Source organism: Moschus berezovskii, chromosome 8, assembly GCF_049115385.1.
Source record: "Moschus berezovskii isolate FMDL1 chromosome 8, NW_MosBer_1.0, whole genome shotgun sequence".
Taxonomy (NCBI): Eukaryota; Metazoa; Chordata; class Mammalia; order Artiodactyla; family Moschidae; genus Moschus; species Moschus berezovskii.
Genome location: NC_142467.1, coordinates 104,588,844 through 104,601,208, shown reverse-complemented (window position 1 = coordinate 104,601,208; position 12,365 = coordinate 104,588,844). Strand labels below are relative to the sequence as shown.

At 48.4% G+C, this 12,365-nt stretch overlaps 1 protein-coding gene across 1 annotated transcript in view; it reads right to left on the bottom strand.

Moving 5' to 3' along the window:
* The window catches only part of LOC129558312 (cytochrome P450 4F2-like), a 37,227-nt gene extending 26,141 nt beyond the window's left edge, over positions 1-11,086 (bottom strand). Inside the window, exons 1-6 of the mRNA XM_055429356.2 lie at positions 11,070-11,086; positions 7,370-7,568; positions 5,289-5,433; positions 2,206-2,259; positions 1,986-2,113; positions 245-366 (exon numbers count right to left, since the gene is read on the bottom strand). Of these exons, the coding sequence (XP_055285331.2) occupies positions 245-366; positions 1,986-2,113; positions 2,206-2,259; positions 5,289-5,433; positions 7,370-7,568; positions 11,070-11,086 (665 nt within the window). The remainder of the gene's footprint in view (positions 1-244; positions 367-1,985; positions 2,114-2,205; positions 2,260-5,288; positions 5,434-7,369; positions 7,569-11,069) is intronic.
* Positions 11,087-12,365: the final 1,279 nt, after the last annotated feature.

Genomic DNA, 12,365 nt, shown 5'->3' with positions numbered 1-12,365 from the left:
ATTGCAAAGTAATTAGCCTCCAATTAAAATAAATAAATTTACATTTTAAAAAAAGAAGAAAAAATAAAGAAAAAATTTAAAAAGAAAAGGATATCTCCTTCTCCTTTCCCTTCCTGTTGTTCAATTTCCAGCTCTGACCCACCTCCTCCAGGAAGTCCCTTCTGATTGTCTAACCAGTCTTTCATCCCTCATCTACTCCTTTGGGTCTATGTCTCATGTTCCCAGTCCCTTGGCCAAGACTCACTCTTGGCAATTGCTGTCGTAACTGAAGACGCATTTCTGTAGACTATCCAGGGTCATGAGGCTGATGTGTTCAAACATGTCCAGATGGGTGTGGCCCTCTGTGATCAGACGCTGCCAGTTGGCCTGGACAGAGAAGGGAACAGGGTTAGGGCTGAAATCTGGTTCCTCTGAGCCTCTCCTCAGTCTGAACCACTGAGAGTTCGGTTGGATGGACTCCCCCAGATCCTGCATCCTGGGCCTGGGCTCGCCTTTCTAGGAAGAACCAGGCTTGGGTGGAAATGAAAGTTGTTACTGTTAGGACATGAAGTCCCCATGGCTAGGAGTCAGGAGATCTGGGTTTTTTAAATCCTGGCTCTGCTTCCTACATCTTTGTATCCTGTGGTAACATTAATGCATAAAGTGGGTGCACAGCAAATGTTGACTTTCTTCCTGCTTATTTTTATAAACTGATTAAGAAAATGTCCCCTATGTTGAGAGAAGTAGTCTTACATGAGCCCTGAGTAACCCTGCTCATTTTAATGTTGGGTATGAAAAAAAAATTGCAAGACCTCTACCATCCTTTACCTTAACCATATTGCAGGGTTATATTTATAGGCAACAACCTTGAGGGATGAGGCTATGTTTCCCCCTGGACAAATATCAAGCTTTCTTCTAATTCTGTAAAATTCGAAGTCCCTAAACCTATACTCCTACCCCCAGTAATACAACTCGCTACATGAGCAGGCAGCAATCGAAGTCCACCTGTGGCATCTGCATGGGATTTGGTGACATGGAGGAAGAATGCAACCAACTAGAAGCACATGCTGTTTGCTGTGCCAAAAGTAAGAAACTGTCCTTTGTCTCTGACCCAGGACCTCATGTATTCTGGCAGAATCCATGAAACAGTAGCAAGCTCAATTGAACCTTGTATGTATAAAAATCCCAGGCGCTTCACAGAAGCCTGCCTTCTAGTCCTTCATTTCCCTGTGTATATATCCCAAGACTTTGTAATGTAATTTTTCAGAAGCTTCTATTATGACATGGAGCCTATTTCACCATCTTTCATTTATGACCTGCTCCTGGACTTGCTTTGGCCAGTAGACCATACTGAAAATGATGAGATGCTCATCCCAAACCTAGATCCCAAGGGACATTGCAGTTCCCCTTAATCTGATGGAACCCTGCTTCTGTGATGTGAACAAGCCTCAGATACCTTCTAAAGGAAGAGAGTCATGAAAGGAAGCCTATTTGCCCCAGGCAAGGTCGTCCTAGATCAAACTGAAGTCAGCCAAGCCCCTAATGTGACAGAGCACAGAACTTCAGCTCAGCAAAGCTTCCTATCTGACCCACAGATAATCACAGATACATGGGCGGCCTCATCCACCTCCACAAGGACCGGCCAACTGACTCACAGTCCTGCTGTCAATACTAAACTCTCATTGTTTCAAAGTTGTTACTCGGGAATAACCACTACACAGTATGCATCATTATCACCAAACATGTTCCAAGATTTCAAGGCTTCCCTAACGGAAACAGAGAAACTAAAACCCACTATGAGCCAGAGACATGGCTCCATATGTTGTCTCGACCACCCGCAAAGCAGGGATCACAGCGTACTCATTTTTACAGCCGAAGAAACTGAGGCTCAGAAAGAAAGAACAATGGACTCAAGCTTCCCAGAAAAGTCAGAATTCCAAAACGATGTCTTTGAGTCTCCATTGTCCCCCCAAATCCAGCTGGGACCCTGGATTCAAGAGACTTACGTGCATGATGTCTGCACTTGTGGTGAAAATCTTCATATAGGGCTTCAGGATGTTGAAGTGGAAGGCAGGTGTCAGCATGCGACGGTGCTTGCTCCACTTGTCACCAGCACTCAGGAGGAGCCCATCCCCTAGCAGAGACAGCCACGGGGAGTGGGCAAAAGAAGACCTTTCCCTGGGTCCCCAGGGTCATCCCCAACCCCTTTCACTCACAGTTACTCACCCAGCCAGGGCCTCAGAAAGTCATAGAAGATCACATCCTTGGGTGCAGTGGCAGCTGACATGAAGGAGGACCATCAGGGGCCAGGGAGAGGGGGAGGGGAGGATCTTTTGTGTGGAATAGAGGATCCCAGCCAGGAATCTGCATTCCTGCTCTGAGCCCTCCATAGCAAGAATGGGATCAAGAGCATAGGATGCCAGAAGCCAGGTGGAGAGGTGACGGGAAGGGGGGACCAGACTAGGCTGCAGAACAGAAAAGAGCAAAGCAGAGTCCATAGACACAACTCTGTGTGCTTAGACACACACAACCCAAAATGACACAACATGCCCCAACATTCCCTGACATGGCTCCTACATGGTCCAACATGCTATGAAGACACAGGCATAGCCCAGCACTCTACAAAACGTCTTTATGGGGATCTAGAACACCACGTTTGCCACAGCACTGACCTCTCCTGAGATATGTGACATGGCCGCATGTGTTAACATGTCCTGACATAGCCCCAACATGCATGACACAACCTAATATGACCCAACAGCTCTGCCATGGACCTGAAGACCATCTGACCTGACCTCAGTGTGCCCCATGCAGGCTCCAGACAGGACTTGAATACACTGATGACCTGAACCAGACCTGAACCAGGTGACCGAAGCATAACCTAAAACCTGCATCAGACGAGACTCACATAAGGTCTCAGGCATTTCTCAGAGTGACCCTGAGTACCAGACCTCAGACAGGCCCCAAACGTGGCCCAAACATGACCAGCAGGAGAATGAGAAAAGAACCAGTCAAGCCCTAACACACCTCAGATATCTTTGGCCACAACTGAGCCTCAGACGTGAATCTCTGAGCTCAGGTGTAAACATATATCAGGTGTCCCCAGTATAACATGCCAGCTGTAACCAGATTTCAGGTAGACATATAAACCTGATCAGACATGGCTGTGCAGCCCACATCACACAGACAAGCCCTAGGCATGAGTAGACATGTCTGGAGGTCAGGCAGATGAGGGGTCCGGGTGAGAGAGAGACATTAGTATCTCTGCCACGCCCCCCTCTGTCTGCACCCTGGTCACCCACACAGCTGAAAGCAACACTCTGGCCATGGCAACAAGCAAGTTGTAGCCAGGGAAGCATCTACCTGGAGCAAAGAGCACAGGCTTGATGCAGGTGGGGTGGAAGATGAGGATGATCGCATTCCAGGAGCCTACCCACTAGCAGCACACATCCCCATAGGTGCTGGTCAGGCCCTGTGTGTACAGGAGACCTTCCTCTTAGCTCCGAATCTGGAGAGGAACAAAAAGGACCCAATTCACACTCTTCTAGGCTGCCAGAGGCAAGGACTGGCAAGGCAGTGATTGACACCTGCACCCGTGGATTACCTCTAGCAGCTGCTCCTCTGTTCTCAGTCTCTTCCCAGGGTCCCTCTCACATATTTTATGAACTGGGATCTGTTGGGTACAGAATGAGCTTCCCAGGTGGCGCTAGTGGTAAAGAACCCACCTGCCAATGCAGGAGATGTAAGAGATAGGGTTTCGATCCCTGGGTCAGGAAGATCACCTGGAGGAGGGCATGGCACCCCACTCCAGTATTCTTGCCTGGAGAATCCCACGGACAGAGCAGCCTGGTGGGCTACAGTCCATGGGGTCACACAGAGTTGGGCACGACTGAAGCAACTCAGCACGTATGCAAGGATACATGATAGAAAAGGGACTTCCCTGTTTGGACCCCAAACACCATTTTCATGCAACTTCTCTTCCGTCCCCATATTTCAGGTGAAGAAATTCTAGCTCTACATAATAAAGTATTTTGCCGACATTCTCACAGATAGTAAGCCTGAGGTGGAAGTCCAAATCTGCCCAAACACAGAGCTTGAGTTATTAGCCATTAAACTGCCCTGAACCCCAACAATAGCTCAGAGGACCCTGTGCCTCCAAGACCAGGCACTCAGAGGCTTGCGGATGCAGAAATTGGTCCTATGAATCTGGCAAGGGAAATTAAAGGAAATCCTATCATTTTCCTAGAAATGTTGTGAATGAGCTGACTTTTCTGTGGCTTCTGAGCTTCTGGGTTTCATCTTCACCAGGATGAGAGGGAAGCCATCACAGATGAACTCAGGACTAAATGATGAAGACAGATGTCTGATGACATTATTTAGATTCTGGGGCCCAGCTAGGCCTGAATACACCCTCGAGGAGGATGACTTCAAAGTCAATTTATTTCTTGGCGAAGTTCATAGTAGGGTGGGTTTTTTTTTTCCCCACTACTAACAGTGAAAGATAACTTCAACAGTCAGAGGCAGCCAGGGTGCTTCCCAGGCTCACCCAACATTCTGGTGTCAGAGTCAAGGTTTCTGCAGCATGCTGTCTGCTCCCTTTGTTTGCCTGGACTGTCTAAGGGTGGGTGGGGCAGAGGACAATGGAAGGAAGCCAGTGTTTGGTAGAGTCTCCTCAGGAAGATTTCCGGGGACTGAAGAAGGAGGACACTGAACTGGAAGTGGTCAAGTCCCAGTACTGGGTCAAAGAAACCGACCCTTCAGAGAGGTAGATGTCATGGAAATAGCAACCCAGATTCTGCACCAGCTAGAAGCCTTCGTTGCTCTCGGACAGGGGATGGGTGGGATGATGCCAGACCTGTAAAGGGGTCTGGGAGGCCATGGATGCCTATGAATCCCTCTACTCTCTGCTTGAAAAACTGTCTGCTCATCACTCCAGACCCAGTTCCAGAAACTTCTCCTACAGAAAGCCTTCCAGCATGCCCCAGCAGAAAACCTTGCTTCTTCTCTGGGTTGTCACAGCCCAACATCTTCCTCTGGCCAGGTGCTGACCTACCACACCAGATATGTGACCTCAAGGCTAAGGGTGTCCTTCACCCAGAACACCAGAGTGGAATAGAGACAGCCTTGGGAGGAGGGAAGAAGCAGTGAGAATGGTATTGGTGAATATTTGAAGGAAAGAGAAAGATGGCTGAGAGAGATGAGGGGAGGTGGAGTGGGGTTGGTAGGGGCCACATAGAAGCTTGGCAGGGAGGAGCTGGAAGCCCAGAGGTGTGTCATGACACCCACCACCACAAGCTCTGCATGGGTACCTGAGGCATTGGCGACGGTCCGGATCATGTCAGGGTGGCAGAAAATGATGATGGGAATGGCAGGGCCAAGGCAGATCCTAAATCCATGGGGATAGTTGGCTACCAGCTGGGTGAAGTCCTGCATGCCCTTCTCCGTGGAGGGATACTGCAAGCAAGGTAAGGGCCATCACTCTTCTAAAGAAGCCACCACAGTGGACAGTGTGTGGGATTCTGCACAGACAGAGGGAACTTCTGCTTCCTCCTTCCCTCTGGGGGAGAGAGGGTCCTGGAGCATCTCCAAGTTCCAAGGATATACCCCAGAGCACAGGAAAAAGACAGGCTCTCTGCCCACAGGGAGGCTGACCTTGGCCTGAGAAGGCAAGTTTTTCTTGTCCTGGGAGTGATTTCAGCCCCAAGGGGTGGCCACAGAAGGAGATGCCCACTGGGGAGGTTTGTAGATAGCAGGGTGGCCTCAGGACTCCTCCCTGGATTTGTTCTCACTTCATTTCATATTCTGTTCCATCTACATAGCCTCCAGTTCCTTGCATGCTGAAAGATCTGCTGACCTAGGACCTTCCAGTCCTGATCTACTGCAAGGGACAGACGTGAACTCTGTTTATCCATCAGGAGAGCAGCTCTAATCTCTGCTGGCTGGGCTCTGTATCCTGTCTAACATATAGGCGTACCATTTACACAGCAGAAACAGAGGCCATGTTCCCCAAAGCGGGAAGAAGGGAAGGTTGTCTCCTGGTGAAACTGTCAGAATCCTCTCCATCTGGGTGTCCCATTCAAGTCTAACAAATACCCTCAGATGCTCTTGGCAAGTGAACATAAGTCACTTTCACATTTGTGACTTGCTTTCCTCTCCCCAAAGGCCACCTGAGCACTCAAAGCAGTTGAGATTGGTCTGGAGAGGAAGAGTCACTTATCTGAGGTCACACAGCAAGAGGGGCTAGAGAAAGGAAAAGTGACCAAGACCAGACCCCACCGCCAAGCCATTAGAGGGGACGGCAGAACTGCAGTGACTTTGTAACATTCCTACTTCCCCCTGACTTTGCTGAGACCATTTCAAAACCCAGGAATCTCAGGAAATCTTCCCTGCAGGCTTTAGAATCTATTTCCCTTCTGAATGTTCCATAATAAACAGTAAAATTGCAGTAAGTTCTTCCCCAAGTTGTAGCTCTCATCCCAAGCAGGAAAGAAAAGTTGTGTTCATCTCTTAGCTGGGCTGGTAGGCAGAAGGTGCTGGATACCCATTCATTTTACTTTGACCGAGGGAGGTGATGGAAAGTTCATTACTTAGGTCTTCAAGCATTTATTTTGCATGCTTACAGTATATGCCAGCCCTGCACTTGGCACTGTAGTGTCTGGCAAGAGTACTGGAGTGGGCTGCCATTTCCTTCTCCAGATCATCAAATTGGGAGGTGGTTAATAAGTAAAACTGGACAGTTCACTGTTCATTTATCATGAGAAAGGCCAATGAAAGTTCAAGGTCTGGGGCACAAGGTGGGCAGGTGTGGAGGAGGGGAAGGTCTAAAAATGCTTCTGAAAGAGGAAATGATTGTACAACTTTATACAGATGGGGCGAGGGGACCAGTGGGACCTCTTGGTTGAGGAGGAGTAAAAGAAGAGGAAGGGGTCCCTGAAAGGGGAGGGGGTGGGTAGCTCTATGCCATAGGTGAGGGTGGTGAGGTGATAGCTGTTTCCTGGGAGGAAGCTGTAATCCAGAATGAAAAGACACAGGAAAGTGGCCACATGCAGAGCAGACCCTGCACAGTGCCCTTGAGGAGGTCTCAAGGTCACCATGCAGAATGGAGAGGCCAAAGGAGCAGGTTCTGTGCAGCCCGGCCTCAGAGGTGCACTAATGTGTGCAAGGCAGGCAGGAAATAGACCCCAAAGCAGACCAGGGCTGGAAAAACAGGATGTGGGGAAGCTCTCGATGGCAGAGCAGAGGAATGAGTGAGGGAGGGAAGAGCGGCCTCCCAGGCCTCCCTGGCTTCTCTGCTGTCCTAGACCCCAGCCCAAACCCTGAGGTCTATTCATGATCCTCAGGAAGTTCATCCACCTTGATCTCCCAGATCTGTCTTGCTGCTCACACTCACCTGGCCCATGTGACCCAAGAACCAGTTACGTTTTGGGGGTTGTGGGAAACACTGAAGGTGGCGAGAGTTGTTGTAGAAGGTGTAGGTCCAGGTCAGGATGCGGACCAGGAGCCAGGAGGCCACAACCAGCAGCAGCAGCAGCCATGGGGAGGCTGCCACCGGCCCAAGTCCCAGCCAGGACAGGCTCAGCTCCAGCATCCTGTGGTCAGACGGGGTGCAGGGTGAGTCCTGAGGGGGAAGGAAGAGGCAGTGATGGTGAGCTGTGAGGCAGAGACGGTCAGAGGGAGAGGAGCAAGGGAGTGCGGGGCAGGGTGAGTGCTGGGGATGGGCCAGAAGGGCTCAGAGACAGGCAGACAGGCGCTGGGTGAGGGGACAGAGAAACAGGAATTCGGAGGGAGCAGGAGAGACAGACAGACAGAGACAAAAGGGAGAACCAGAGAAATTCAGAGGAGAGACAGAGAGAGAGAGAGAAAGACATACACAGATAGAGTGTGTGTGTTAGTTACCCACTGGTATCTATTCATTTCCCATGCCAGCTTATTACCTGGAACCACTGCCTAGGGCAGCGTTCCCCACGCCTAGCTATGGCACCACCCCCACCCTCCCACCACCCACCTCTTGTCTCCCAACCTAGCACTTTCTGTCAGGAGCAGCTTGCTGTCACAAGGTTTCCTGTCCCCTCCTCCTAGAAGGTCTCTCTCCCTGGCCTGACCTCTGATCTAGGGGAGGCTGGGCTTGGCAGCCCAGTCAGCCAATCCCCACAGCCTCTTTACCTCCCCCACCCCACTCCTGGCAGCTGCCCAAATAGACTTTGAAGTAAGAGGGGCTAGATTGTTACTGAGAGAGGTCTGCAAATCAGCTCAGAGTACCATAGTGTGAAAATTGGATCTGCAGGACTCAGGACCTCCCACGATAATAAGTTGGGGGGCGGGAAAGGGTGACTCTGAATCTCAAGTTTACAGTGAGACATGACTTTTGGGAACAGAATAGAATCCAGCCTGGCTATGGATTACCTGCATCAGATTCAGAGGGTAAAGGGCCCAGTTGGAAGAGGACATCTAGAGGTGTGAGGGTAAGGCTGCAAGGGGCTCATAGGGAACATGGTCCAAACAGGGGAGGGAAGAGCTGGAATATCCTGAGTGGGCAACCTCACCGTGACTATGGACTGTGCCGACCTTCCCTGGGCTCAGTCTTCCCATCCAGCAAATGGCATTGTTGGATGAGAGCTTTGAGAGGGGCACCAAAGAGGATTTCATGGAAAAATAGGAAGGATCAGGAGCCCCAAACCTCCTTTCTCCCAACCCGGGTGAGGGGATTCAAGACAGATCCTAAAACCCTCAGTTGTGTGGGGTGCACCTCCACACACACCTCTGCATAATCTCCTTCCCCTCTGCAGGAGTAGATTTCACCACCTGACAGTTCCATTCACATCAGGGTCAGGCAGGCAAAGCCAGAATATGATAAACCAGGCAGAGTCCTGGGACACACAAGAGACACACAAGAGACCATTGCCCAGAGGGGTTCAACTCACTGCAGATCTACTATGTGCTGGGAATAGGCAGGCATCCTACAGCAGGACCTCAGCCATCACACAAGCATTTTTCCACATAAGCCACTGAAGCTGTTTTAAGCTCTCTAAGTATATTAACCTTTTATATTTTCATTTTATAAATGAGGAAACTGAGACAAAACTATGTGAGTGATTTTCCCAAAGCCACACAGCTGTCAGACCAGGCTGTGCCCAGGCTTCACCCTGGGGACTCTGAACCACTAAGCTCTACTCCTTCCATATCTATAAATCAACATTTCTTTAGCACCACCTCCCAAGATGGTGGAAATCATTAAGGGAGACCATGAGTGTAAAACACAAAGAACAGAGGAAGGACCCAATAATTCAAGTCATTGTTTTGCTGTTGTTGCTGTTGTGGTTGTTCTTCATGCAATCATCCAATAGACCTGCAAGATCATGAGCCTGTTTTTACAGAGGACATGGAGATCAAAACAGCTGAAACAACTTTCTCCAGCCTCCCAGAAAATTAGGTAAATACAATATTACAATTGACTGAAAAGCCTGGCATGTAGTACATGTTCATTAAATATCTGGGAAAGACAGAAAAGTTTCAAAGAGTGGATTCTAAAGTTCAGCTGCTGAAACTCTGACGCTTGAACCACCTCCCTCCCATAATCAGTATCACCTGAGAGTTTGCAGTAAATGCAGAATCTCACACCCCCACATGGAAACACAGGCTCAGAACTGCATCTAACTAGGTCTGCTGGGGAACTGTGTACACTTCTTCAAGTATTAGGAAGTGTTGCTTTAAGACTCTGGAGTCTGGATTCTGCAAGGGATGCAGGAAGCCAATGCCTCCACCCTTCTGGTTCTCAGAGTTGTTTTCAGTTGTAAAATAAAGAGAAAAATCTATATCTCCTGCGGCTATAACCATACGATTGTGCACCACATATTATGAGCTGGGCTTCCCCGGTGGCTCAGAGATAAAGAATCCACCTGCAATGCAGGAGACACGGGTTTGATCCATGAGTCAGGAAGACTCCCTGGAGGAGGAAATGGCTACCCACTCCAATATTCTTGCCTGGGAAATCCCATGGACAGAGGAGCCTGGTGAGGCTACATTCCATGGGATCACAAAAGAGTCAGTCATGACTGAGTGACTAAACAATAACAGCAACATTATGAGCTGGACACTATTTTGGTCACTTGAAATGAAGCAGTGAGCACTGCAGATGTCATTCCTGCTGTCAACGGGCTCACATCTTGTGGGGAGATGGCCTGTGATGGAACAAATGACCAAGGAGTGTCAGACAGTGATGAGTGATGTGCCTGAGAAGGGGTCCTACCATAGCCCAGGAGCCAGGGTGAGCAGAGACCTGAATGGGGAAGGAGAGCCTCCAAGAACAGAACAAGGGGGAAAACCCAGACTGCACAAAAAAACAAGTGGGTTTTATTCTTTTGACACTCGGCCTAACATTTGACATCATGTAATTGACATTTGGGAAGGCCAACATGGGCAGCAACTTCTGGCCCATATGGAAGCTATAAATGAGTGTCGGACTTCCTCTTCTATCACCTGGCTCCTCTGATTTCCTAGATCAGGTGGTAGTGAAAGGGACAGAAGAGGATAGTTGCACAGCTAGTTTAGAAAACCACTTGGGGAAGATAGAGAGGGACTCATGGAGATCACCAAATGCTAGACACCAAACAGGAGATGCCCAGAACATCTGACAGCTAAACGACAATCAGAATATTTTAAAACTAAACAGGCCACTAGTTTATATGATCAGGAATAAGGCATGCCACCGAACAATGGATATGAGATCTGCATTTGGCCTGGTGAGGTCTATAAGATAATGGACTCTGAAAAAGCACTTTCTTGTACACAGCTTCCACAAGAATATGGGGGGGAAGTGAGAGAAACTAGGGGAAGGTGACATCATACTGAAACCTAAGATGACTCACCGTGAGTGTGTGTATGTTGCCAGCCTTCTGTTCTTTTACATAGCACCAGGACACTCCTGGTTGGGCCATATAGGGTCAAAAACTCTCCCACAAGACTTGTAGGAGGAATTAATGATAAAAACTTGACATTTACTCAAAAAGTGAGCAAGAAGGAGATCTTTGCCACTTTTCTTTCATTTACAAAACTAAAGCCTACTCGCTTCTAAGGTCCTCGCTTCTGCCTGCCCACTTGTATCTCTCATAAGCATCCTATGCTAATAAATTCACTCTTTATCTGTTACTTTGTCTCTCACGGAATTCTTCTGCACCAAGATAAAAGAAACAGCTTCAATAAATCCTGAGATGAAGTGTGTGGTTTCAGTAGAAGGGGAAAGGAACCAGAACAAGAGGTAGGAAGCCACAGGTGGGGACATTCTGTTCACCGATAGGAAAGTTCTGGGTCATTGTCAAAAGACTTTCATCAAACAAGGAGCATCTCAGCTGCCAAATCACACAAGCTTGGCTTATGTAATATTCCTCAGCCAGTGTTGGAAAGTGAGGACCCACTTGCCCCCTGCCCCATCTTCACAGGTCCTTCCACCCCAACCCGGAGTCAGCCAGAGGGCAAACCTGTGTCAGGCACGTGGGACCAGTCACTGTGAGTCACCAGCTTGGGCACAGCACATCAACCATTTGAACCTCACTCTTCACATCTAAAATGGACCTAATAATACCTCACAAAGAAAAGCATCCCATTAGACACAGGCAGAAACAGCAGGGGAAAGTATGTTTCAAAATGGTATGTGAATAAAGGTTCTATCTATAAATAAAACTTGTGAATGTGTGTGTGGGGGAACATGTTTGTATATGCATTGAAAAAATCCAGAAGAACCTGCACATCATGGTAGAATTGTAGGAAGTAGAATTGAAGTCTCTAGTGCATTTTTCACCCACATTGAGCTGCTAGAACTTCTACCACTAGAACACAATCTTAAAAAGAAATAAGGATTTGGCACAGTGAGGGGTACAATTGTTGTTGTTCAATTGCTAAGTCTTGTCCGACTCTTTGCAATCCCATGGACTGCAACATACCAGGCTTCCCAGTCCTTCACTGTCTCCTGGAGCTTGCTCAAATTCATGTCCATTGAGTCGGTGATGTTATCCAACCATCTCATCCTCTGTATCCCCCTTCTCCTCCTGCCCTCAATCTTTCCCAGCATCAGGGTCTTTTCCAATGAGTCGGCTCTTTGCATCAAGTAGCCAAAATGTTGGAGCTTTGGCATCAGTTTTTCCAATGAACATTCAGAGTTGATTTCCTTTAGGATTGACTGGTTTGATCTCCTGACTGTCCAAGGGACTCTCAAGAGTCTTCTCAAGCACCATTCAAAAGCATCAGTTTTTCATAGCTCAAGACTTCCTTGTGGTCCAACTCTCACATGCGTACATGACTACTGGAAAAACCATAGTTTTGACTATATGGACCTTTGTCCACAAAGTGATATCTCTGCTTTTTAATATACTGTCTAGGTTTTGTCATAGATT